This window comes from Ovis canadensis, chromosome 14 (assembly GCF_042477335.2).
Source record: "Ovis canadensis isolate MfBH-ARS-UI-01 breed Bighorn chromosome 14, ARS-UI_OviCan_v2, whole genome shotgun sequence".
NCBI classification, from domain to species: domain Eukaryota; kingdom Metazoa; phylum Chordata; class Mammalia; order Artiodactyla; family Bovidae; genus Ovis; species Ovis canadensis.
Window position 1 is genome coordinate 27989749 of NC_091258.1, and position 26555 is coordinate 28016303.

Sequence of the window (26555 nt, forward strand, 5' to 3'; positions counted from 1 at the left end):
AGGACCCCCTCACCCCCCTGCCCTGGCACACAGTGACTCCTGGAGCAGGTCGCCCAGCTAGGGGGAGGCATGCTGTCCCTCCTGTCCTGCAGAGGCGCCGACCTCAGCCACAGTCTGGCTGGATGGCCGTGGTCCATGTCCCCTGGCACTGGGTGACGCTTGGCTGTTGGGATCCCCGAGGCAGGGACTGATCAGCGGTGCCTGCAACAGGCAGAGGAGGGCATGTGCTGGTGCCACACAGCAGGAGAAGCACCCCGCCCTGACCCCCTGTCAGCAGCCTCCATCCCCTGGGAGATCTCCTGTCTTGGGCACAGCCGCCATCTGTTCTCGTCGCCACGGCACCAGGGGTTCTGCTCAGTTGCTCTGGGTGCTGCTCCCTTTCAGAAATCGAGGCCAAGTACGACAAGAAGATGAAGATGCTTCGGGACGAGCTCGACCTCCGTAGGAAGACAGAGATACACGAGGTGGAGGAGAGGAAAAACGGCCAGATCACCACGCTGATGCAGCGACACGAGGAGGCCTTCACCGACATCAAGAACTACTACAACGACATCACCCTCAACAACCTGGCTCTCATCAACTCCCTCAAGGTGCCGCCGGGGCTGCCTGCCACCTTGGGCCCACACCCCTGCTCGTAGACACACCTGGCCTTCAGCGGCCCCTGATTGAAACGCACAGATTGTGAGTCCCCTCACGTGGTGGGGAAGTCATAGGCCCATGCGCACCAGGGGTGTCGTCGTACCTAAGTGCTGGTAGTAAACACAGCGGAAGCTCTGCTTGCATGTAGGCCGCATTACTAGAGAATTCAGAAACTATTCTCCGTGTTTACACACGGAACACATGCCCCAGGACCATCCTCTCTGGGCAGGAGAGCTCGCAGCCCCCGTGCAGGCCACAGCCCCCAGTCCTGCCACCAACATCCCCCTCCCGCTCCTCCCCTGGCGCCCCCAGGAGCAGATGGAGGACATGAGGAAGAAGGAGGAGCACATGGAGAAGGAGATGACGGAGGTGGCCATGCAGAACCGGCGCCTGGCGGACCCCCTGCAGAAGGCTCGGGAGGAGATGAATGACATGCAGAAGAAGCTCGGGGGCTATGAGAGGGACAAGCAGATCCTGGTGGTGGGTTTCCGCTGCATTCCCAGGCCTCCCTGGTGTGAAGGGGCAGGAAGGTCGGGCAGGTGTCTCCCGAGTCCCAGAGTGGAGGTGCTGAACCCCTCTGTCCCCTGCCTGGTGACCTCCTGGGGGCACATGGGGTTGGCACCTGTTCTGGGAGCCAGGTGGCCCCTGGCTGCCATGGTGGGGCTCGGTCCATTGTGTCCGGGAGCCATTCGCTCTGATGATCACCTCACCTGCTTATCCCTCCTGAGCTGCATCTTGTGGGTGCCTGAACTGAGGGTGCTTTCTGACCCTTCTCTCCAGTGCACAAAAGCCCGTCTGAAAGTCACTGAGAAGGAGCTGAAGAGCCTGAGGTGGGAGCACGAGGTACTGGAGCAGCGATTCATCAAGGTGGGCTCCAGGTTATCTGGGGGGCTCCTGGCATGTCTGGGGGGCTCCTGTTGTGTCTGGGGGCTCCCAGGGCATCTGGAGGACTCCTGGCATGTCTGAGGGCTCCTGGCACATCTCAGGGGCTGGGTCCCCTGCTCTGGTTCCTCCCCGTTCTGCAGGGCTCTCAGTGGACGAGGTTGATGTCTTAGCAGTTCCCCACTGCTCTCCCCTTGGGCTGGCCTCTGAAGCAGTGGTGGTCTGGCCCATCTTTCATCCCTGTGTGTGTCTCCGAGTCCTAACCCTTTATGTGTGTGTCATAGGAAGCCTGTGGGTGAAAATGCAAGGCCTTGGGGCTGCACGCTGGTCCTCACACATGGCGACAGCACCCCGAGTTCTTCCAAACTCTCGAGTGTGCTGGTGTAGGGCCTTGCTTCCCAGAAGTGGGGGCACCTGGCACATGCTGGCCTATTCCTCCCAGCCCACGTTTCTCTCCAGAGTAGCCTGTGTCCCCTGGTGAAAATCCCTTGTCAGTCCTTACTGCTATAGGCACCCTGTTAGGTACATCTTTGTGTGGTGTGTGACCCTTTTTTGGAATGGTGATTCCTAGCAGAGGAATTGGTGGGTCAGACGGCTAGTGTTGAGAATGTGGACGATCTGCCTGAGGGCTGTTCAGAGTTGTGGCCTCATCCATGGTTTCCCAGGGGGCCGTCCCCCACCCCAGGTCCTCACTGATGGGACTGGGTGCGTGTGTCTCACTGAGCGTGCTTCTCTGCAGACAGCGCCCCCACGTGCTTGGTTCCCGGGGTCTGGCTGAGGGCAAGCACCTTGTGTGTCAGCTGTTAGCACCTTTCCCACTGAAACACTCTCATAGACTGTGACGGTGGAAAGGACCCAGTTCCTTGGGAACATCCCACAAGCAGCTGGATCTGGAGTCACCCCACAGGGGCCTCCGAGGGCCCTGCAGGCAACAGGGAGATGCTGCTCCCACTGGTCAAAGTGGGCATGAGTCGGGAGGAGGCAGCTCAGGCAGGCTCAGGCCATGTAGGTCTGCACTCTCTGCCCCTTGCCCTCCGTTTGTCTACACAGTATGTGAGAGAGGCAGTGTCCTGGAAAGCCAGGGTCATCAGGTTTTAAAGAGCAGAGGGCCTGGGAGTGGACGGAAGCAGATGTGAGGTGTGGCAGTGTGGCCAGAAGGACGGGGCCACAGGTTTGCAGCGCAGTGCTCGTCGCGCCTCGCAGTGCTGTGTGTTCTTTACGGGCGTGGAGAACATTCTGGAAGGAGTCCCAGCCAGTGCTCAGATGGTGGCCTCTGGGAAGTGGGGTTTAGGAGGGTCACTTTTTCCTGTTACACCCCTGCTAAGTCTTGACTTCTAAATGGTGCACAGTTAAAAGAAGACGCGGAAGCACGTTGTCCTTGGTGGGCAGGCAGCTGGCTGTAGGATCTGGGGCAGATGGAGGGGACCTCCTCAAGGGCCCCCACCCCAGCATTGCTGAGTCTGAGGCCCTGATCTCCTGTGGGGATGATTAGGGGTGGGGTGCGCTCCTGAGCCTGCTGCCCAGACCCAGGGCAGGGCTGGCTCTGGCTTCTTGGTGGGAGGGTCTCTCTGCAGCTCATCCTGGGGGCCCCCATGGCTTCCTGCCACACCTCCCAGAGGTATTTTCTCCTGCCTCCCATTGTGTGGACACCGTACTCCTTTAATTTGGTTGCAGAGAGTGGGGCTCGGGCACAGACCAGCCTGCCCATGGCCAGACGCTGGGGAAGGCGGGGGCATGGCCCTGGGCAGAGCGGGAGGGGCGTCCTGCCAGCGAGGTACCCGTGCCTCACAGGTGCAGCAGGAGCGGGATGACCTGTACCAGAAGTTCACCACGGCCATCCTGGAGGTGCAGCAGAAGGCGGGTTTCAGGAACCTCATCCTGGAGCGCAAGGTGCAGGCGCTGGTTGCTGCCGTGGAGAAGAAGGAGGTGCAGTTCAATGAGGTGCTAGCAGCCTCCAACCTGGACCCCGCGGCCCTGACCCTCGTGTCCCGCAAGCTGGAGGTAGGCCTCGAGGGCTGTGCTTGGGGCTCCGTCCCTCCAGGGCAGACCCTCAGTCAGCCTCGGGGAGGGGCGATCGCAGTTTCCTGGCCAGAGTGCCCAGGTCCGTGAGCGCCGTGGACTCCTAGCTCCAGTGTCTTCAAGGTCTCCCCAGCCCCTCTTTGGCCTTTAAACCCTCCTAGCCTGAGTCCACTACCCGCTCCAGCTTGGTCTCTTAGCCGAGGCCACAGCCGCCATCTGCCTGGACACTAAGCTATGCTGGAAGAGACCACGGCGGGCGAGAGGCAGGCCTGCGCTGGCCTGTGCGGCGGGTGGTGGGAAGGTTTCCCTGGGAGGCATGCCTGAGCACAGGCTGAGCGTCTGTTCCTGTGAGCGTCCGCAGTTGTCTGTGGTGTTCCCCTGGGGCAGGCTGTCCTGGGCACCGGGCATTGCTGGGAAGGGACAGATGAGGCCTCGGTGCCCAAGGGCCAGAGGGCCTGACCGCGCCTGGCAGGGACCCCGCCCAGAGCTGGGCCTTGACCTCTGCTCCCTGACCTGCTCTCTCCCTGTGTCACAGAAAGAGCAGGTGACGGGGACAGGAGTCTCTGGTGTTGCCAGGGTGGCGTGGCCTGGCTCTGGGGTCCTGGTCAACTGGGTGACCTGAGGCTCCTAGGCCCGAGGTTAGGTCCCCTCCGGGTCTAGGGGGTGGACATACACTGGGGTCTCACTCTGAGGCCTTCCCACAGCAGTCCCTCCCTGTGTGGATGTCCCTGAGGTGGGGCCAGGCTGTGGTTCCCTGATACCTTCCTCTCCCCAGGACGTTCTGGAATCGAAGAACAGCGCCATCAAGGATCTGCAGTACGAGCTGGCCCGGGTGTGCAAGGTGCGGAGGGCCCCCCACCCCCCCTCACCCAGGAGCCCCCCATCTTGATGCTGACTCCCCAGATCAGGGTGCTGACCCAGTCTGAGGCCATCGGTGCCCGCCTGGGTCACTGGGCCTGTGTGTGGCCGAGCCTCTGCTGGCGCCTCCCAGTGCACAGCCTGCCTGGTGTCCCATGTGGCCCTTGCTCTGGCACCGTGGTGCTAGCCTGGCCTCTGGGGCAGTTGCCGGGGGGTTCTCTTTGCTCCCCCAGGTTAACGTCCACGTCCTCCATGTGGGGGCAGTTAGGGCTCCAGCCTTTCTCAACCACTCATGGAGGCTTCCTGCATAGTGCCCTGACCCTGGTACCATCTGTGTCCTGCACTGAGTGTCCCCAGCTCCCCAGCTGAGCCCACAGCTCTGTCAGGGCTTGGCCCGTGGGGACACAGATGCAGTGCTGCCTGCAGAGAGCAGACACCCCACAAGTGTGACTCAGACACGAGCCCTGGGTCTTGGAGCCCGGGTGAAGGCATTGCCATCATGGGCACTGCGCTCCTTGGTGACCAAATGCCCTGGCCTTCCCTGCCCATCGGGCCCTCCCTGGGTGCTCTGGCAACCCTGATGCGTACTCGCAGAAAATTAGGGCCATGCACTGGGTGCGTGTGGCTCTCGGGAGGACTTCCGTAACCCACATCTGATTGTCGGGAGGGCTGAGCCCCAGAGAAGGAGGAGGGCCGGGGCCCATACCCTGGAGCCGGTCCTTACTCACCCTTCCGTCTCAGCTCCCAGCATCTTGTCATGATAATGCTGAAGACAAGGTGTCCCTTTGAGCTTTTGTCCTGAGTCAGGCTAGGCTCTCAGCATGTAGCATGCTCCGCTCATCGCATCCTTACCACCACCTTGTGAAATGTGCTCTTTGAGAAAAAGTAGGGGGGACAGAGATCCTGCCTACATCGGTCCTGCCAGCACCATTGCCCAGACCTTGGCTTTTCTGGGAAGGGGAAAGGGAATAGATGCCAACAGACATGGCGGGGAGTGTGGTTCCTAGGAAGGCAGGATTGGTGAGCCTGAGTGAGAGCCTGCGGGAACCAGGAACTCTTGAGTGCACCCTCTTCAGCCTCCCTAGCCATGAATCAGGGACGTTACTGGAGGTCCCGCACATGAAGTAGTTGGGTAGCACCTGCTGAAGTTCTTAGACTTGGGCCACGCTTGTTCTCTCAGTAGGGAAGCCCCTGGTTATCTTCAGCTGAGCTGGGAGGTGTCTGTGCATGACCATCACCACCCGCTTACCTGGAACCGTACTTCCGTGGGTGGGGCCTCAGTGACTTCAGCCCTCCTTCCACAGGGCCTTTCTTGGGTGAGTTTGGTCTTATGGAGGCCAGTCACCCGGGTTTGTTCTGCTTACTTTACTCATCCCCTGGAGAGTCATGTGCTCTGAAAAGCTTTACATGCCTGTTTGCACCGCTAACTGCCGAGCAAATGCTCTCCTTAAGACTGGGACATTAAGAGGGGGAATGACAGAACAGGGTCAGCACAGGCTGAGAGGCCACAGGTGGTGGTGGCTGAGACCACGTCTCTCAGGCTGACAGCCCGATCAAACGGGGGCTGTTAGAAAGCAACAGGACGCCCCAGTGGAGTCACTTGTGTGAGCCCGACCAGGGCTTCTGCCTGAACTGACCGCCACCTCGGCCTCTCCAGGAGTGGAGATTCTGACCCATCAGCCTGGGGCTTTCTGGTCAGCACTAGGGAGGTGACCTACTAAAGACCCCTGCCTCCCTCAGGGAAGGCACCGTTGTTGGAGGGTGGCCGCACCCTGCCCCTCCATGCCCATTGAGCCTCCATCTTGTGCAGCTCCTTGGAGGGCCCTTCTGTTTAACAAGTGGCTGTTGCCGACTCAGGAAGCCCCAAGTAGAGCTAGTTAAATCTAAGTCTTTAAACTTATATAAATGTGTGTGGGCCTGGGCCTGGGCCTGGCACAGTCAGAACCTGGAAAAGGCGTGTCCTTCACGGGGCTGGGTGGCCTGAGCAAGGGTCACCCCAGCTACCCCCACCCCCCGACAACACCGCTGTGTCCCTGCAGGCCCACAATGACTTGCTGCGCACATATGAGGCAAAGCTCCTGGCCTTCGGAGTCCCCCTGGACAACGTGGGTTTCAAGCCCCTGGAGACCGCTGTGATCGGGCAGACGCTGGGACAGGGCCCTGCAGGACTTGTGGGCACCCCAACGTAGCCCCAGCCTGGGTGAGGTCCCCCCACAGCAAAGACAGCAGGTATTTGTTCTGTAGACATGTGTTGTCAGAGAATGAAGGTTTCCACGTGTGCTGCGTGTCCTCGTGTGGCTGTGGGGAGAGGTGCCCCCAGGCTCCCCAGTGCTCCTCCTGTGCGCACGCCCGCCCCTCATCCCCCCAGGGCAGCTCCCACCAAGCTTGCCTCATGACTGAAGCCACCTCGCAGATGTCAGCAGCATCAACTTTATTGAAGCCTGAGTGACACCTGCCCCTGCGACATGGGGCCAGAATGTCCCAGGTAAAGTGTGACCCTCGTGCCCATCAGGAACTTGCCCACCCGCTGCTTGGGGGAGGCCTGGTCTGCTGTGGCGCCATGTCCGTGCCCACAGGCTGGCTGCCGGTCAGCCGCTAGCTCCCTCGGTATGTGGTGTAAGACCACGGGCTCAGCAGCAGTGGCACGTGGAACTTGTGGGTCTCATTTGTGATGGTGAAAACGACCTGCGGGGAGAGGGGGCACTGGGAGTGCACACAGCCTGGCCCAGCAGAGACAAGACTGTGGGTGGGGCTGGGGTCTGCCCAGGGGAAGCACTCAGTCTGAGGGGCCCCTGGGCCTGAAGGTTCCCAAGGGTTAGGACCACCCTGAACAGGTCAGGTGAAGGGGACAGAGACTGGAAGGGCTCGGGTGAACCTCTGTCCGCCTGGGCTGAGTCAGCCTGACTGTGGGGTGGCGCGGCACGGGCATGGTGTGGTCAAGGCCAGGAGCTCAGAGCAGGTGCTTATTGGGATGGGGGGCAGGACCAGCCTGCGGGTCACAGTGCATCTCAGGCCTCCACCCGTCTGGCCCTCACCTCCACGTATGGGTAGAAGCTTTCCTGGCCCCTCTTCTGCCAGTAGCCCTCGGTGTCAAAGGACAGCTTGTAGGTGCCTGCCTTCATCTGGCCTGGAGGTAGGAGCCCAGGGCAGCGGCCGTCACGATCTGTGCAACTGGGGAGAAGGGGGTTGCTGCAGAGGGGTCCCTGCCTGGGTCTCCTGGGTCTGTGTGGCCAGTGGCCTGACTCGGACCTAGGTGAGCAGGGCCTGGGTGGCTCTGCAGCAGGGCAGTGTCCAGGACCAGGGCTATGTCCCCTCACTGTCCTTAGGGAACCCCAGAGAAGAGAAGGGAAAGAACCTTCCCTTCCCCCCCACTTCATGTCTGGCACAAAGACTTCACATTTTCTCTAGGCGTAAGAGTGCTTATTTACAAATCAAAAAAAATAGGTTGTACTAGCTGTACTGTTTCATAACGTGTGCATGTGGGCTAAGTCACTTCAGTCGTAACCAACTCTCTGTGACCCTTGGACTGTAGCCCATCAGGCTCCTCTGTCCATGGGATTTCACAGGCAAGAATACTGGAGTGGGTAGCCATACCCTCCTCCAGGAGATCCTCCCAACCCAGGGATCGAACCCATGTCTCTGAAGTCTGCGTTGGCAGCCGGGTTCTTCACTGCTATCACCACCAGGGACGTGTAAAAACCAAGTACTTGCTGTTCACTACATTGCGCTTTCTGGGTGAGTGACTGCCAGGCTGCCATCCGCGTGTTTCCAGCTGCAGTGCCGGAGGCTCTGAGGGCCTCTGCTCACCAGGAGGCCATGCTCTCAAGTGTCTGTGCTGTGATCAGCATCAGCAGCACTTACCAGCGCAGTTTAGGGGGTTGGGAGTGGCTCTGTGTGGCTCCATGTGCTCCTCCATGCTCAGATTTGACCTGGACCCCCTTTCATGAAGGGCTCCATAGCCTCAGGCCCCAAGCCTTTGAGGTCCACCAGGGGCAGGGGCCTCCTGCCTCACCTTCCATCTCCTCATGTGTGGAAGGGTTTCCTGCAGGGTCTGTACACAGGGTACAGTGAGAACCTAACAAATGTCCAGTGCTCAAGAGCTGCCCAGCACAGGTCACCGCCAGTCAGAGTGACAACCAGGCCTCTCCAATCCCTCCTCAGGCCTCAGCTGGCCAGTGGGCAAGGAGAGACAGAGCCCTGTCCCAGCGCAGTGGGCACTCGGTGTGAGCTCTGCCAGCAAGGCTGTAGCACGACCAGGACTACTCAGCCTGTTGAAACAGAGGCTCTGAGAGTCTGCAGGGAGACCGGCCGGCCGGGTCAGCCCTGCCACTTGCCAGCTGTGCCCACACCCTTTGCCCTGGTGCAGGGCCCCTTGCAGGGGGGGTGGGTGAGGTGGGGGGTGTTCTGGATTGAGCCCTGCCCCAGACCACCCTCCTACCTTTTCTTCAGCTCGGTCCACTGCTGGCCACAGTCCTCGAGCCTGGACAGACGGAGGTAGAGGCCTTGGGCCGGGAGCCCTGAGGCAGTGTCCAGCACATGTGTGGTCAGCGGGCTGCTGCCTGGCTCCATGCCTCTGCCCTAGGCCACAAGAGGGGCAGGGATGCGCTTGCGGGGCAGACGTTGTGTCCACACCCCTTGGTAGGAGGCAGTGCCTTGGAGTAAACAGCCCCCTGATCAAAGTCCCAAACTGCCCTGGGCAGGGTTGGGTGAGGGAGGTGCTGGGGGTGGGAGTGGCATTGGGTAACATATTGCCATACACAATGCTGACCCTTCCCCTTCCTCCCAGCACCGAAGGGGTCTCTACACCCAGAGCACCCTGGCCACCTTGAACCTCGTCAGGGCCTGGGTGGCCTCAGGGGCTTCTCTCTGAATCCAGCTCTGTCCCCTGATCCGCGGGCCACCTCAGAACTTAGCCCCAGGTGGAGGAGAGGTCAGGGGCTCCGGACCAGGTCTGTTCCCCTACCTCCTGGAAGCCCACGTGTCGCTGGAGTGTCTGCAGCCTCTGGGCGGCCCCAGAGCTCATGCCGCCGACCTGGGGACTGGCGAGGAGGCCAGCGGTCACACCACACCGCCACCCCCAGAACCTCCCTGGGAAGCCCTACCCTGGCACCTCCCACGTGTCCGGCCAATCCAGGGAGGAGTGGAAGGTGCCCAGCCAGAGGGTCCTAGGGGTCTTCTGGGTGGTGGTTGCGGGGGCCAACAGAGCGAACGCAGTGCGCAGACCTACGGAGGCTCCTCCGGGCGGAAGTAGAGGGGCCCTGCAGCGTAGGGTTGGGAGCAGGGGTGGGGTACGAGGGGCGGGTCTCGGATGTGGGGGTGGAGTGTTGGGCGGGACCGGACGGGGAGGGGCGCAGCACGGGCAGGGGGTGGTGGGGGAAAGGCGGGGCGGCGCTCCAGCTGGGGTCCTCGCCGGGGCTGCTGGAAGCAGAGCAGTGAACCCAGTCACCCCCAGGGCCCTACACCAGTGCTGTTTCTTTTCCTTCCTTGGACGGTCAGGATCTGCTGGAAGCCCCGACAGGCCGCGTGGATGTTCCTCAGGCAGGACCGACCCCCGGGTTGAGAGTGACAGTGTGGGGTGACACCCTTGTGGTTGCGTTTTACCCCCTCCTACCTGCTCTGACCCTCGACCCCCAAGGTGCAGGGACCTGGCACACTGACAGCGTAGGGTGAGGGCTGTGCAGAAATGAAGGAAGAGACAAGTCTGAGCGCACAGGCGTGAAACCCATCGTTGTACTACAATATTATGTGATGTGCGCACGAACAGATTTTATATAACAGATAAAAATAATGGCATTCTGTATTTACAGTCTGCGTGACATTGTCTGACGAGTTGTGTTGCTCTGGGTGTGGGGTCGTTTTTCTTCTCGCTAAACTGCATGTTCTAATGATCCGATAGTGAGCGACCTCAGTTTGAGCTTTAAGGATCAAGCCCCTCTGAGGTGGGGAAAGAGACCTCTGGCAAAGTTTGTGCATTGGTTACAACTGCTTTGGAGATAACCAGGGAGTGTGTGTTTGAGATGTAAATATGATGACGTTTGGCAGGGCTTATGTTTTTAGGAGGTGACCCCACAGAGACTCACACACCTGTTTAGGCAAACTGCTATGGGGATGGGACCAGAAACAAGCTTACTTCCCCCATGAGGGATAATTAAATCAATGAACTCCTCTGCACACTGGCAGCTGTGCGGCCCTGTCCCGAGAGTGAGTCCAGTACAGCCCAGTACAGAGAATGAACTGAGTACCGAGAATGAACCCAGTACAGAGAATGAACCCAGTACAGAGTGAGCCAAGTACAGAGAGTGAACCCGGTACAGAGAATGAACTGAGTACAGATAGTGAGCCAAGTACAGAGAGTGAACCTGGTACAGAGTGAGTCCAGTACAGCCCAGTGCAGAGAATGAACCCAGTCCATAGAGTGAGCCCGGTCCAGAGAGTGAGCCCAGTCCAGCCAAGTACAGAGAATGAGCCCAGTACAGAGAGTATGCCCAGTACAGCCCAGTACGGAGAGTGAGCCCAGTGCAGAGTGTTGGTGTGTGAGGTGAGCGGTGAGAAGTGGCTGGTGACTAGGGGGAGAGGCAGCTTTAGCCTCATGTTTGAATCTGCAGCAGCTTTCACTCCATTACAAGGGTTCGTTCCCCTCTTCACCGTCACAGGCTCAGGGTGCAGCTGTCAGAGTCTCCGTGTCGCAGAGGACAAAGTTGATGTGCAAAGGGGCTGTGTGCTGGAAAACTTTCTGGTGTGGGACACAGGCGAGTGATGCCAGGACCATGTCAGGGATGAGCAGTGTCAATGGGCTGATCATTTTCACTCTGTAACCTTTCCTTGCACACGTACAGTCTCAAATGTCAGAAGCAAGCTAACAAAAACAACAATCAAACTTTTTTTGGCTGCCCTGTCACCCCCTCTGTTTAGAGCCCTGAAACCTTCTCTGCCCAAGAGAGAACCTAGTCCTGGGAGAGCGCTGGGCAGGGCAGGGCATTGCCACAGCTGCTTCTGTGGCCCCACCAGGGCCCCTGCCCAGCCTGCAGGCTTCACCTGGAACCTGAGAGGGCAGCAGATTGACTAAGAGCAAGCAAGGGGTCCAGCCTAGTAGTGCCAGGGCCAGCCATGCCACGTTCACCATGTGACCCCTAAGCGGTAGCTGCCACACAGCACCTTAAGGCTCCTGGGAGCAAAGTGCAGCTCTGCTGGTGGGCCTGCCCTTCTCCTCCCACTCCCTTTTCTGACTGTGTGATGTGATGCTGGAGGTGCAGCAGCTCCCCAGCACCAGGAGGCACAACTTGTGCTAAGGAAGACATGAGATCACAAGGAGGAGACAGGCAACTCCCTTTCTGATGTTGCCTCTGGGCCTCCTGGCAGATGCGTGGGGCCTTTTGTGTCTGGACTGTGTATGGATGTGAGAGTTGGACTGTGAAGAAGGCTGAGCGCCGAAGAATTGATGCTTTTGAACTATGGTGTTGGAGAAGACTCTTGAGAGTCCCTTGGACTGCAAGGAGATCCAACCAGTCCGTTCTGAAGGAGATCAACCCTGGGATTTCTTTGGAAGGAATGATGCTAAAGCTGAAACTCCAGTACTTTGGCTACCTCATGCGAAAAGCTGACTCATTGGAAAAGACTTTGATGCTGGGAGGGATTGGGGGCAGGAGAAGAAGGGGACGACAGAGGATGAGATGGCTGGATGGCATCACTGACTCGATGGACGTGAATCTGAGTGAACTCTGGGAGTTGGTGATGGGCAGGGAGGCCTGGCGTGCTTCATTCATGGGGTTGCAGAGTCGGACACGACTGAGCGACTGAACTGAACTGAACTGTGTTTTCTTGAGTGACCTTAAACCACTCCTTTTGATTGTTCCAAGCATGTAGCCCGAAGCATTCTCCCTGAGGAGGTTGAGATCATGCAGGTAGCATATGTAACAACACATAGGGTGCTCAGTACCATGGAACTGACAGTCCTTCCCGGGCAGTCGTGACCCTGAACAGTGACAAGAAACTCTCCCCGTTGTGGTCCCAGGGAGAAGGAAGCTGGTCTGCCTGCTGTCCGGGTCCGAGCCGGTGCTGGGAGGTCCCTGTCCTACCCTGACCACTGGAGTGGCCCAGGTGGGTGCAGCCTCTCAGGCTCCTCTGAGCCCCTGCTTCACACCTGTCTCGAGTCCTTCCAGGCTGCCGTGACAGGTATTTGTGGTGGGAACTCAACAGAAAGGGTGTGAAGGCAGCTGGGACCTTCCTTCACCAAGGACATAACATTGCCAGGTACACTGAGGTGATGCAGGTGTTGGGGAGGCCATTTCAGATGGCGGTGCATGCTGAGAAGGACACAGGGCACGGGGTGCCAGAGGCTGACGGGCAGTGAGTTCAGAGAGTCGCCTTCTCGGAGGACGGGAGATGCTCAGATAGAACTGCGGCTGCGGGCTGGAGTTTCAGGAGGGCCGGCCGATGGGCTGGGGATGGTGAGGCCAGGGCCAGTGGCCACAGGAAGGGTGCGCTTGGCCCCTGGTAGAATTTCTGTTCCCCAAGGACTGGGGTTATTATCTGTCTCCTGACAGCTGTTCCTGTGCCTGGAACATGACCTGGCCAGAGGCAGGTGCTAAACAAATATCCTTTGAATGAATGGACAGTCTGACTGTGTAGATGCACAGGACAGACAGCGTCAGGCTTCAGAGTGGGGGTTAAGTAGATTAGGAGGCAGAGAGAGGCATACAGGGTTTCTAAGCCCAACCTCCCAGCCCCCGTAGGGCTCAGCTCCACCCAAGCCTATCTGTTCCCCCAGACACTCTTTTATGGTAAACTCACTCTGGCCTTCGCTCACCTATGTGTCCTGTTCTGCATGTCTTAAATGGCTCTGAGTCTGTTCCCACCACCTGCACCTGGAGCTTCTTTATGCTTAAGCCAGGGAAGCCCCTTCCCTGCCTGGGGACGGCTGGACCTTGTCCGTGCCGTGGACTCTGCCCTCTGCACCCGTCTGCCCGTTCAGGTCACTGCCTCGTCCAGGCCTGGGAGCACTGATGGGTCGGGGTGTCCCCGCTGATTCTAGCAGTCCACCAGGCTGAGTCCCGCTGGGCTGCATCGGGACACTGCTGCTTACCAGTGACACAAGGGCCCCCCTAGAGCACAGGTCGTGGAATGTGGACTGGCCTCAGCTGGACTTTGCAGTCGGGCCAAAAGCCAGAGGGTCGATGCTGTTGGTGCCTGTGTATTTCTTGTTTGGAGATATGTCTGTTTAGTTCTTCTGCCCTTTTTTCAACTGGGTTGTTTGGCTTTTTCTTTTTTTGAGTTGTATGAGCTGTTTGTATGTTTTGGAAATTAAGTCCTTGTTGGTCACATTATTTGGAAATATTTTGTCCCATTCTGTAGGTTGTCTTTTTCATCTTATTTATGGTTTCCTCTGCTGTGCCAAAGCTTGTAAGTTTGATTAGGCCCCCTTTGTTTATTTTTGTTTTTATTTCTGTTGCCTTGGGAGACTGACCGAAGAAACCATTGGTGTGATTTATGTCAGAGAATGTTTTGCCTGTGCTGTCTCCTGGGGGTTGCTACAGTGTCGTGCCTTTCGTTTATGTCTTCATTGCTCTTGCCTGTTCTCGTTGGCTGCTGTGTCTGTCCCTCACCAGGTGGGACAAGTGTCGAGTCGGTGGCTTCACTGGTGGACCCCTGCTGACCCCCTGACTTGTGGGTCCATCCAGCAGTGGGTATGCTGGTGGTCTCCACGTGCTAGCTGATGTGACATGGCGCCGAGGGGTCTTGGCTGAGGGTGTTGGCGACGGCCGAGCTGTCTGTGCTGTCGGCTTCATTACTGCCACCCATGTCCAGCGCTGAGACTCACATCGCAGAGGTTCCTGTGGGGACAAAGGGGAGGGGAGCCGGTAGTCTCAGCCAGTGTGACAAAGCAAACTAGCATAAAATCTAAAATCAAATGTATCCCTTTTTAGTCTACTCATGATGGAGATGATAAAATGATATCAAATGATACAAGTTCCAGTTCAAATACTTCACCAAAGTATTTTAATAGTTTCCACATAGTTTGCTTACTCTTCCAAAAGTCTTTAGGGCATCCTTTCAATGTGACTGTCACTATCGGGGAACAGGTTCCTCTTGATGTGATTAACTTCAGGGACTGGGAAACTGTTAAGTGCTGAAGGGGAGGGTGATGCTCCACACTCCCACCTTTCCATCATGCACTGCTCCCTTCTCCCCGCCCTTGTTAGGGGAGTCTTATCTGGACACTGGCCACGGGGCTGGAGCTGGGCCGAGCATACAAACCAGAGGGGGAGAAGTGCTTGGTTGGGGCTGGCCTGACGGGTTAGGGGCATGTGTCCTGGTTGTTAGAACTGAGCCTCTTCTGTTTGGTCCACTGACGGCCTGAGATGGCCTTGGCCTCACGTGGGTGATCAGAGCACAGCTTGTCTGCCTGCTGAGCAGCACAGGGTCTCATGTGAGTGATCAGAACACAGCTTGTCTGCCTGCTGAGCAGCGTGGGGGCAGAGGAGGCAGCTGGTCCACTGATGGGTCCTGAGATGGCCTTGGCCTCATGTGTGTGATCAGAACACAGCTCGTCTGCCTACTGAGCAGCACAAGGCCTCACGTGCGTGATCAGAACACAGCTCATCTGCTCGCTGAGCAGCATGAGGGCAGAGGAGGCAGCATTGGTGGTTGCAGGTCGGAGAGGAAGGAGAACACCCTCTCCCAGCTTCCTTTCCTGTGAAACACCTGGTACTTTTCAGTCCTAGGTGTTGGTCAGAGACTCTGGTTTGTGGACATGGCACCAACAGAAGCTTCCTGAGACACCGCGGTTGGAGGGGGGGCATGAATTTGAGAGCGGGACAGCACCCCTGCAGGGAGAGGTTGGCCCTGGAATGGCCAGTCATTCCTGTTTTCAGGGGCAGGAGTTGGGAGCATGAAAGGACAACCAGCAGCTGAGCAGGGATGGGGGCAGCCGCAGGGAGGAGGGCCTGTGAGCAGGAGGGACACAGCAGGGGCGGGGCTGCCAGTGGATGACCCTGGTCTGTGGGTGACCCCAGATAGTGGATAGTGGCAGCCCCACAATCCCAGAAGGGCCCCCTTGCTGTGAGATGCTGCCTCCCCAGCTTCCCCCCAGTCCCAGCACTCTGGACCAGGGTCTCTACTGCTTGAAACCACAAAAGCCTTTGCCGTCCTGGAGCTGCCCCTGCTCATCTCCAGAGGAACCGTCAGTGCAGTAAGATTTTCTTTGATATTCATACTTTAGTTTCCCAGAGTCTTCATATTTTCCCTGGTGGTGTTGCCATGTGTCACTAAGACCTTCCATTGTCTGACGGTGGGCTTCCTGTCACAGATCTCTCAGAGGCCATCTGCTGGGTGAATGCGGGTTTGCCAGACCTCTCAGAGGCCGTCCACTGGGCGAATGCAGGCTCTTGGTCATTCTGGTCTGTCACAGACCTCTCAGAGGTCGTCAAATGAATGCTCATTACTCTGGCCTGTCCAAGACCTCTCAGAGGCCATCTGTTGGGTGCATGTGGGCTTGTGGTCACTCTGGCCCGTCATAGACCTCTCAACCTCTCAGAGGCCATCTGTTGGGTGCATGTGGGCTTGCCAGACCTCTCAGAGGCTGTCCGCTGGGTGAATGCGGGCTCATGGTGACTCTGGTCTGTCACAGACCTCTCAGAGGCCATCCACTGGGTGAATGCGGGCTCGTGGTGATTCTGGTCTGTCACAGACCTCTCAGAGGCCGTCCACTGGGTGAATGCGGGCTCGTGATGACTCTGGTCTGTCACAGACCTCTCAGAGGCCGTCCGCTGGGTGAATGCGGGCTCGTGGTCATTGTGGTCTGTCACAGGTCTCTCAGAGGCTGTCTGATAGGTGAATGTGGGCTTGTGGTCACTCTGGTCTGTCATGGACCTCCCAGAGGCCATCTGTTGTGTGAATGCAGGCTCGTGGTTACTCTGGCCACACAGTCTCCATGGGGCTGTCAAGAGGCACTGTGTGGCTGCTCCAACTAGGGGCCCCTTATCCCACTCTTGCTGCCTACAAGCTAGGTCTAGAGAAGGCCAGTCCCAGTGAGAAGCTGCTTTCTGACTTCATCTCACATCCCAGGAACTAGTCTTCCAGCCTAAGCAGGTCATTCAGGATTTCCTGTGTTAGTGCTCATGGCTCACATCCCCTAGAGAGAGTGTTTGAGCTGGGGACACATGTCCCCTGCCACTGGACGTGACACAAGACTGTGTTCCCAGGGGTGGACCAGAAAGGGCTATGGGAGAACTTCTGCCCTACTTGCACTGTGCCCCCAGCCCCTTCCTTCTCCCCACTCAGGATGGAATGTGGGAGAGAAGGAGGGGAACCTGGGTCCCCAGTGAGGCCCTCTCAGAAAAGCTGGGCCTCGGTCGGGCTTGGAGTGTGTGACCAAGAGTTTTCTTGACAGGTCGCCACATTTAGAAGGCCTCCTGCAGTGTAGGTTTTAGGGCTACATAGCAACTCAGATCATGAACTCCTTATTGTGAAATTCAGACTCAAATTGAAGAAAGTAGGGAAAACTGCTAGACCATTTACGTATGACCTAAATCAAATCCCTTATGATTATAGAGTGGAAGTGAGAAATAGATTTAAGGGCCTAGATCTGATAGAGTGCCTTATGAACTATGGACGGAGGTTCCTGACATTGTACAGGAGACAGGGATCAAGACCATCCCCATGGAAAAGAAATGCAAAAAAGCAAAATGGCTGTCTGGGGAGGCCTTACAAATAGCTGAGAAAAGAAGAGAGGCGAAAAGCAAAGGAGAAAAGAAAAGATATAAGCATCTGAATGCAGAGTTCCGGAGAATAGCAAGAAGAGATAAGAAAGCTTTCTTCAGTGATCAGTGCAAAGAAATAGAGGAAAACAACAGAATGGGAAAGACTAGAGATCTCTTCTAGAAAATTAGAGATACCAAGGGAACATTTCATGCAAAGATGGGCTTGATAAGGATCTCGATAAAGACTAGAGATCTCTTCAAGAAAATTAGAGATACCAAGGGAACATTTCATGCAAAGATGGGCTCGATAAAGGTATGGACCTAACAGAAGCAGAAGATATTAAGAAGAGGTGGCAAGAATACACAGAAGAACAAAGATCTTCACGACCCAGATAATCATGATAGTGTGATCACTAATCTAGAGCCAGACATCGTGGAATGTGAAGTCAAGTGGGCCTTAGAAAGCATCACCAGGAACAAAGCTAGTGGAGGTGATGGAATTCCAGTTGAGCTGTTTCAAATCCTGAAAGATGATGCTGTGAAAGTGCTGCACTCAATATGCCAGCAAATTTGGAAAACTCAGCAGTGGCCACAGGACTGGAAAAGGTCAGTTTTCATTCCAATCCCAAAGAAAGGCAATGCCAAAGAATGCTCAAACTACCACACAATTGCACTCATCTCACACACTAGTAAAGTAATGCTCAAAATTCTCCAAGCTAGGCTTCAGCAATATGTGAACCGTGAACTTCCTGATGTTCAAGCTGGTTTTAGAAAAGGCAGAGGAAGCAGAGATCAAATTGCCAACATCCGCTGGATCATGGAAAAAGCAAGAGAGTTCCAGAAAAACATCTATTTCTGCTTTATTGACTACGCCAAAGCATTTGACTGTGTGGATCACAAGAAACTGTGGAAAATTCTGAAAGAGATGGGAATACCATACCACCTGACCTTCCTCCTGAGAAATCTGTATGCAGGTCAGGAAGCAACAGTTAGAACTGGACATGGAACAACAGACTGGTTCCAAATAGGAAAAGGAGTACGTCAAGGCTGTATATTGTCACCCTGCTTATTTAACTTCTATGCGGAGAACATCATGAGAAACACTGGGCTGGAAGAAACACAAGCTGGAATCAAGACTGCTGGGAGAAATATCAATAACCTTAGATATGCAGATGATACCACCCTTATGGCAGAAAGGGAAGAGGAACTAAAAAGCATCTTGAGGAAAGTGAAGGAGGAGAGTGAAAAAGTTGGCTTAAAGCTCAACATTCAGAAAACAAAGATCATGGCATCTGGTCCCATCACTTCATGAGAAATAGATGAGGAAACAGTGGAAACAGTGTCAGACTTTATTTTTTGGGGCTCCAAAATCACTGCAGATGGTGATTACAGCCATGAAATTAAAAGACGCTTACTCCTTAGAAGAAAAGTTATGACCAACCTAGATAGTATATTGAAAAGCAGAGACATTACTTTGCCGACTAAGGTCCGTCTAGTCAAGGCTATCGTTTTTCCTGTGGTCATGTATGGATGTGAGAGTTGGACTGTGAAGAAGGCTGAGCACCGAAGAACTGATGCTTTTGAACTATGGTGTTGGAGAAGACTCTTGAGAGTCCCTTGGACTGGAAGGAGATCCAACCAGTCCATTCTGAAGATCAGCCCTGGGATTTCTTTGGAAGGAATGATGCTAAAGCTGAAACTCCAGTACTTTGGCCACCTCATGCGAAGAGTTGACTCATTGGAAAAGACTCTGATGCTGGGAGGGATTGGGGGCAGGAGGAGAAGGGGATGACCGAGGATGAGATGGGTGGATGGCATCACGGACTCGATGGACGTGAGTCTGAGTGAATTCCGGGAGATGGTGATGGACAGGGAGGCCTGGCGTGCTGCAATTCATGGGGTCGCAAAGAGTCGGACATGACTGAGCGACTGAACTGAACTGAAGCAACTAAGTGTAGAGCATGGTGGCTGAGCTGGTAGCTCTGGATCCTGCAGGCTGAATGCTGAACCCTGAATGTTGGAAGATTGTCTGGAGTCACAGGACATGCTTGCTCTCTCTGCTGAGATGATCACAATGGGGACCCAGGTTCCCCCTCCTACTCTCTAGCAGCCATCAGACTGCAGCCACTCCCCACAGTGAGACCTGAGGAATTTCGGGAAGAAGAATACCTGCTCTCTAGCAGCTATCAGACTGCAGCCAGTCTCCACTGTGAGCACAGAGGAAACTCAGGAAGAAGACAGGATACTGGCCCCAGATGGTGAAGTGTGTATCAAAAGGAATAATTTCAGTGAGATGACTCTTGCATCTTCTCATTCATAGAAAAGTGCTAAATTCCTTACCTTTAGATGCTGCCTCCAGTTTTGAAGTCCTAAAAGATTCTCACTGAATAAAACTTAACTCTCAACACCTAGGTTATAAATATTTTTATGTCTACACATATGACGTAGACACTTTCCAAAGAACAACAGAAGACAAATCTCAACATTCAGAACACTGGTACCAATGGTGGACACTCCCCCAAAGATGTAACTGATGGAGTAATTAGAACAATCATTACCCCTTTTTCCATAAGATTGTGGAATGGACACTGACAGTGGGGAATTGTTACAGGGAAGAACGAAATCTGACTCCATGTTTTAAATTTTTTTTTTAATTAAAAAAAATTTTTTTAAGTCCTAAAATTGTTTTTTAAAAATTAAATCTTTTACTTTAAGCTTTGCTTCCTGTTGGTTTGTTTACTACAGGGATACTGTCCATACCTAATGGCCTACCTCAGGAAACCCTGCTCTCTGCTTTTGTTCAGGACCTGTCCACCTGTGGATGGGCACAGGAAGGAAGAAAGCGACACATCTCCTCCCGAGGCTGGCCATTCCAGGAGATATTTGCCAGATTAATGGCCTTTTTACTTTATTTCCTTGCCTCCCCAGCTCTGTGTCCTATAAAAGACACTGGCATCCAGACCCCAACAAGGTGGTTTCTTTAAGATATTAGTCTGCTATCTTCTTGGTCTGCTGGCTTTCTAAGTAAAGTCATATTCCATGCCTCAGCACCTCACCTCTGATTTATTGACCTGTTGTGCGGCAAGCAAAGCGAGTTTGGACTTGGTAATAATCCCACAGGCCTTGCAGTCAAAAAATCAAAACATAAAATGGAAGCAATATGTAACAAATTCAATAAGGACTCTAAAAATGGACCATATCAAAAAGGCCCGAAGCCAAAAACCAAAAAGAACTCAATGGTTGTCTGAAATTTTTAGAAAAGGGGTTAGTACCCTCTTGCCAGTACCCCCTGAAGCCACGCTGGACAGTTAGGCCCTGTCCATTCAGGATACCTTCTCCAGACCCCAGGTGCTGCTGCCCCCAGTGCTCACCTGGATCTCAGGAGGTAGAAGAGACACAACCTATGGGTTCTCTTCTCTTGTCCAGGGGAGTGTCACACCAGCCACCCTATCTCCCTGCCCATAATAAACACACCATAAGGAGCGTCTTGTCAGTACCTGGGCCAGTGATGCTGTGAACACCTGGACTGCCTTGTCCTTGTGAGATTTGATATGAAGACAACACAGAAAGAGAATCAGCCAAGAAGGATCTGATCAGGATTAAGTCCCTCTTCACAGGGACCCTGTGAGACCCAAGCTTGCTCTGCTCACCCTGCACTGACTTTTGGGAACTGGCCTTTGTCAGTCTCTGGGCAGGAGGTGGGAGAGACAGCCTAGTCTTTCTTCTACCTCCTGAGACCCAGGTGGTCACTGGGGGCAGCAGAACCTCTACCTGGAGCCCAGAGAGGGTGTCTTGAATGGATAGGGCCTAACCATTCAGTGAGGCCAGCCCTTGTCCATACTGCACTGACCTGCTGCAGGGTCTTGGGTTCCCTGGCATCCAGCTCACCCATCGTTAACCCCAGCTTGAGGTGTCTTGGGAGCCCCTCGCTGGCAGGCACCCAGGAGTAGAAAGCTGCATACCCAGCAAGAAATAAAAATTTCCTCCTTAGTCTCCACACAATACGGAACTGTGAGCAGATGAAGCCACCTAAGAGAGGGCCAAGTTAACACTGAGGCTGAAGACCTGTTTCATGTTTCCTAGGCTCTCAGGCACCCAGCACTTCCTGTCACCTACAGTAATCAGAGCTTCGTAGTTCTTTTTCACATTCCTATATCAGACTTTCCCCCCATTATCTCATCTCTGCCCATTCTTCCTTGGAGAAGTATATGGAAATGTCTTTGAAAGCATCTTTGGCCTAAGAAAAATAATAAACTTCATCAGTGACTTACTAATATAAGTCAGAGTTTAGAGCTGGGCCTTTTCCTCCACTTTGGGTGCAGGGAGTAGCCTGAAGCTAGTGGATGGTCTCTGTGAGACAGGCATGAATAATTTCCTTCCTGACTGTGTCCTGCTTAACTGAGCAAACACTGAGCCTCCTAACTCTCCCTGGACACGGAGCAGTTGACGATGCTAGTGTCCTGTTCCACCCTACTCCATCCTACTGTCTCAGATAGGACCAGGCACTCCCATCCTGTGTATGTTCACAGAGTTTACTCAGTGACACAGGCAAGCAGTCTGTGGTCCTTCAGGGACCACCTCCGTGTCCTTCCTATAGAGCTGGCTTAGAGTCCAGCTTTGCCACTCTGCTTCTCACCATGGGCTTCCACTCTGTTCTCCCAGGATCTACCCCAGTGCTCTCCTATGGGAACCTGTTGGGGCTCATGGCCATGGCGCTGCCTCAAGGCCAAGGTTACCTGGGGAAGAAGATGCTGAGATAGCCTAGACCACTGTCCAGAGGCAAGTCTGTCTTCCTTGGGTGGAGTGTCCAGGGCAGAAAGGGGTGGGGGTATTGGTGGGATGGAGGGATCCTAACCAGCCATGGCAGACCAGCCTAATGTGAACTAGATTTGGTTTCTTTGATTCCCCTACAATGTAGCCCCTCTGAGGAAAGGTATTGGGAGTGTCGTGTCTGTGGGTGATGGAGGGAGTCCTGAGGAGACCTGGAAGCCCCTAACTGCTGGACTGGGGTCAGGTTGAAATCAGGGCTCTGTTCTAGTGCCGGAGAAGGAATATTTCTCCAAAAAGCGTTTTGGGGATCTCCACCTGGGTACTCTGGGAAAATCTGGGCACAACATGGGTTCTACATCTAAGGGACAAGTTGCTTGTCTTCAGGAGATCTGGGTCACACCAGCTGAAGGAACTGGGGTTCCTCAGAAGGAAGGGATTGGGAGGGGTAGCCTTTTGGCTGATGTAGAATGCACAGGGTGAGAGAACTTGGGATCTTTGAGGCTGAGGAAATTTGGGATCTCTCATTAAGGGGCTTTAGGTGTCCAACATGCAGGACAGTTGGGGTCTTGAGCATAACAGGATTAAGAGTTCCCAGGCTGAAGTATTCAGGGTCTCTGAGGTTAAGGAAATTTGGTCTCTCTGCAGGTGCTGTTTTTAGGGTGCCTCAGGCTGAGGGGAATTGGGGTTCCTCTAGGTATTTGGGGGTCGCAGCACTAGGGGATTCGGTGTTTCTGTGGGTGAAGGGACTTGTAGTCCCTAAGCTGACGAGACGCGAGCTCCCTTCAGGTAGGACCCGGGTTCCTCAAAGTTGACGGGATTTGGGGTTTCCCAGCCTGGAATTGGAAGACGCCAGGCTAAGAGTTTACGAGGGTTTCACAGAGCGCTTTTCCGTCTGTTCTGCAGCGCTGCCCACCCTGGTCGGGCGCGCGCTCGGAGCTGGGCGGCGTCCAGTCGAAACTCGTCCAGTCCTCCGGGGATGAGGATACGCGACAGGCCAGCAGCCGGCTTATACAGGCCTGTCAGGCACAAGCCTCCAATCGGCGTTGCGACCGAAGCAGCCCGGCCAATAGGGAGAGTGCGGAGCTCGCAGAAGGTCCCGCCCCACCGCTCGGGGATTGGCTGCTCTGCGTCTCGCGCGTCTGTCAGGAGGCCTCCAGGCGCAAGCGCATCTTGACAATTTTCTGTTTGCAGGCGCCGAGTCTTAGTATTGGAGCCTGAAGTCGGCGGTGGGTCCTCAGGCGGGGTGTTTCCTTCCAGTTCCCTGAACTAGACTCTCGCCTCCACCAGACTTGAAGTCCTGCCCTCGAACTTCCTCCCAGGCCCACCTGTGCCTTACTTTGTCAAATCCAGTTTTGGCAAGAAGTGTACGTGATGAGTACTGCGTTATTCAGGGGAAAATTGTGTAATTAAATTCAGATGAGACACAAGATAAATAACATATTGTCAAAGATTTAAACGCAACACATGGAATAATAAGTATATTAGGAAAAACTTGGGGGATTTTTAACCTCAAAGTAGAAATGGTACTGATGAGTAACCTGTATATTTAATATAGGTGTAGGCTTCCCTGGTAGCTCAGACGGTAAAAAAATCCTCCTGCAGTATGGGAGACCTGGGTTCGATCCTTGGGTTGGGAAGATCCCCTGGAGGAAGGCATGGCAACCCACTCCAGTATTCTTGCCTGGAGAATCCCCATGGACAGAGGATCCTGGCAGGCTACAGTTCATGGAATTGCAAAGAGTTGGACATGACTGAGCGACTAAGCACAATGTAGGTATTAAAAGGCTTCAGAAATAAGCCATAAATAAAACCTCAAAGCCCTACCAGTGTTTTCCATAAAAGGAGGCATTGAATTGGAGGATGATGGATCCACAGAAGAGAGTTTGACACCTACTGGCTTCACAAAATAACATGGGGACACTGTTTCTGGCCCTTACTTAGCTTTGCTTGCAGAAAAATAACATGATTTCCATGTATTAGAAGCAAGACAACTGACTAGAATTATTATCAAGGGGGCCAGGAGTGCTGGTTGGGAGTCTGGATGAAGAGGTGTTACCAGAAAAGTGGGTTTGCCTCTCAGGGGTTGTTGAACCAGAAGATACAACTCAGCCAAAGCTCATTGGAAGGAAAGGTATATTTCTTGAAGAAGTATGGAGAACATCAGGGAGTTTTCCAGAGCAATGTCTCTTCAAACTACAGTTGGGGAAGCCTTAATCTATTGGAACAGACATGTTCAGGCTTCCCTGCTGGCTCAGATGGTAAAGAATCTGCCTGCAGTGCAGGAGACCTGGGTTTGATCCCTGGGTGAGGACGATCCCCTGGAGGAGGGCATGGCAACCCACTCCAGTATTCTTGCCTGGAGAATCCATGGACAGAGGAGCCTGGCAGGCTACAGTCCACAGGGTCGAAAAGAGTCAAACACAACTGAAGTGATTTAGCATGCACACTGTCTCCATAGTGGCTGTTCCCAGCTGACTTTCCAGCATCGATGGAGGAGGGTTCTCATTTCTCCACACCCTCTCCAGCCTTGGTTCTTTGTAGAATGTTTGATGGTAGCCATTCTGATCGGTGTGAGGTGATACCTCATTGTAGTTTTGATTTGGATTTCTCTAATATTTAGCAAGGTTGGCAACATTTCCTGTGATTTTTTTAAAGGGTGTGAGTGAAACCTCTTGGAGCTGACTTCTTGAATGTCTGCCCTGTTTTTCGATGAGCACTCCTAGAACATTTTTTGAGGGCAGTTGTTTACTCAACCCCACAGGCCTTCTGAATATTGTGACCATCAGCACAGCTTTTAATGTTGTTGTTATGAAAAAAGGCCACAGGGTGGCGGCATTTCTTCATACCCCTTTCTTTTTTCTTTTACTTTCTCTGTAATTTCATTTTGATCTTATATTGGAATAGCGTTGATGTCCAAATGCTGTGTTTTGTATCAGGTGTACAGGAACTTAATTCAGCCATGCATAAACGCATATCTATTCCATTTCAGGTTCTTTTTCCCATATACAGAAGAACCTAAAAAGTACTGAGAAGCAAGTCAGAGAAGAGAATAAAAATGCAGCAAGATGTGGTGGAGGTGTTGGAAACAAATGGAAAATCCAAGAAATGTAATCCTGTAGAAGCAAGACTCTACAATATTTTTACGTATTTATTTATTTATTTGTCTTTGTCAGGCCTTAGTTGTGACACTTGGGATCGTCATTGCATCCCACAAAGTCTTTGATTGAGATGCACGGACTCTCTAGTGGCGGCTCGCAGGCTAGTTGCTCTGAGGCCTGTGGGATCTTAGTTCCCAGACCAGGCATCGAACCTGATCCCTGCATTACAAGGTGGATTCTTAAACCCTGGATGCTCAGGGAAGTCCCAAAGCCTCTGCAAATTTAAAGCACAGAAACTGGATTTTGGGATTCTTGGTGGGTCCATTTTGTCTAAGAAGCTGCCAGAGAAGCCACCCACCATCCCTATTGGCTTTGATTTTGAAACAGAGAAAAGAATCAAACAATGAGAAGCAAAGAAGACACAGGAGGATAAACACTTTAAATTTCATGTGAAGCCTTGCCTTTCTTGTAGCTTCTTAGATGTTGTGGGTGTTCCTGGAAAGAAAGAAATTCCACGGATTGACCCCAGGTCACCTGCCTTTGTTCAGAAGAAGAGAACCCCAAAACCCACCCAAGAAGGTGAAGATGAGGAACAGCCAGCAGTGATAAGAACTTAACAACTGCCTCACTGCTGCTGCTGCTGCTGCTGCTAAGTCACTTCAGTCGTGTCCAACTCTGTGCAACCCCATAGATGGCAGCCTACCAGGCTCAGCCGTCCCTGGGATAAACCCAAAATCCCGGTGAGGAGAACCATGGAAATAGGCCCTTTCTCTTTTGATTCAAAAAATTCACTTACAGAAGGAGAAGAAAATAAAACAACTACAGAAAGGGGAGGTGCCCAACTTCTAGGCACTTCCTTTGCTTCATTTTAACACCATTAACCTGCAGGAGAAGATGAAGAACACAACCCAGGCTGAACCTTCTGCTTGGAGCCTGGCAGAAGAGGTGCTTGAAGGCACAGACTTTGGTTCTCTCCGTGCCCTGGTGACAAGGAAGGCTCCTCCTGGTGTGAAGGAGAGAGCAGCTCTGGTTCCCAGATGGTATCTGCAGCCGAGTCTAGCAGTGGAGTTGACTGGAGAATTTGGGTGGTACCCGTATAGTCAAGGGCTGCTCACTTGCAGTAATTTGTGTGGCTTCCATCCTCCTCCTCTGTTTTATAAATGTCAAAATATATAGTAATTTATTCACTTAAAGTGTAATTTTTACTGCTTTTATCCTTTTTATATTTAAATCTAAAAATAAAGATACTTGATTTCGTTTATAGTTTATGTCTGATTCTTTTCTTGTCTCTGTGGAAAATGAATTTGGAGTTAAGGGGCCCTTTACTATGAAGGGGGAGCCTCGTTAACTGCCTGATGAGTAAGGGACTTGACTGATGAGTCCCTCACCGAGGCTGTCTGCGGGCTTCTGGTGGAGCTGCTGTTCAGGCACCTTCTTCCCTTGTGGGTGCTGACAGTGAGGGAACGCTGAGCAGTTCAGTTCAGTTCAGTCGCTCAGTCGTGTCCGACTCTGCAACCCCATGAATCGCAGCACGCCAGGCCTCCCTGTTCATCACCATCTCCCGGAGTTCACTCAGACTCATGTCCATCGA

The 26555-nt window shown here is 53.9% G+C and overlaps 2 protein-coding genes across 8 annotated transcripts in view; one reads left to right on the forward strand and one right to left on the reverse strand.

The window, feature by feature from the left end:
- The window catches only part of GAS8 (growth arrest specific 8), a 34851-nt gene extending 8624 nt beyond the window's left edge, over positions 1 to 26227 (forward strand). The window contains exons 6-12 of one of the 4 annotated variants that reach the window (XM_069552730.1): positions 385 to 590; positions 952 to 1119; positions 1420 to 1506; positions 3313 to 3522; positions 4316 to 4381; positions 6438 to 6627; positions 24856 to 26227. In XM_069552730.1, coding sequence (XP_069408831.1) covers positions 385 to 590; positions 952 to 1119; positions 1420 to 1506; positions 3313 to 3522; positions 4316 to 4381; positions 6438 to 6587 — 887 coding nt within the window. In that variant the 3' untranslated portion in view covers positions 6588 to 6627; positions 24856 to 26227. Of the gene's footprint in view, positions 1 to 384; positions 591 to 951; positions 1120 to 1419; positions 1507 to 3312; positions 3523 to 4315; positions 4382 to 6437; positions 6678 to 9894; positions 10205 to 19841; positions 20147 to 24855 lie in introns of those variants that run through there. The other 3 variants (XM_069552732.1, XM_069552731.1, XM_069552728.1) reach the window with 3 other exon arrangements.
- On the reverse strand, positions 6813 to 10016 carry LOC138419762 (5-hydroxyisourate hydrolase-like). 4 transcript variants are annotated; one of them, XM_069552733.1, is made up of 4 exons: positions 9362 to 10016; positions 8837 to 8976; positions 7434 to 7569; positions 6813 to 7083 (listed from the first exon to the last, which is right to left on the reverse strand). In XM_069552733.1, exons 1-4 carry the CDS (start codon positions 9419 to 9421, stop codon positions 6994 to 6996), a joined length of 426 nt encoding a protein of 141 aa, XP_069408834.1. In that variant the 5' UTR covers positions 9422 to 10016; the 3' UTR covers positions 6813 to 6993. The 4 variants fall into 4 exon arrangements, with proteins under 4 accessions (XP_069408834.1, XP_069408835.1, XP_069408837.1 ...); XM_069552734.1 differs by having other exon boundaries at positions 9501 to 9704; XM_069552736.1 differs by having other exon boundaries at positions 9509 to 9674.
- Positions 26228 to 26555: the final 328 nt, after the last annotated feature.

Excerpts from the sequence above, each read along its gene's own strand:
- LOC138419762 (XM_069552733.1), bottom strand. The coding sequence starts at position 9,421 with ATGAGCTCTGGGGCCGCCCAGAGGCTGCAGACACTCCAGCGACACGTG. Across the intron at positions 7,570-8,836 it reads TGGACCGAGCTGAAGAAAAG|TTGCACAGATCGTGACGGCC; the intron begins GTAGGAGGGTGG and ends CCTTCTCCCCAG. Across the intron at positions 7,084-7,433 it reads GCTTCTACCCATACGTGGAG|GTCGTTTTCACCATCACAAA; the intron begins GTGAGGGCCAGA and ends CTCTCCCCGCAG.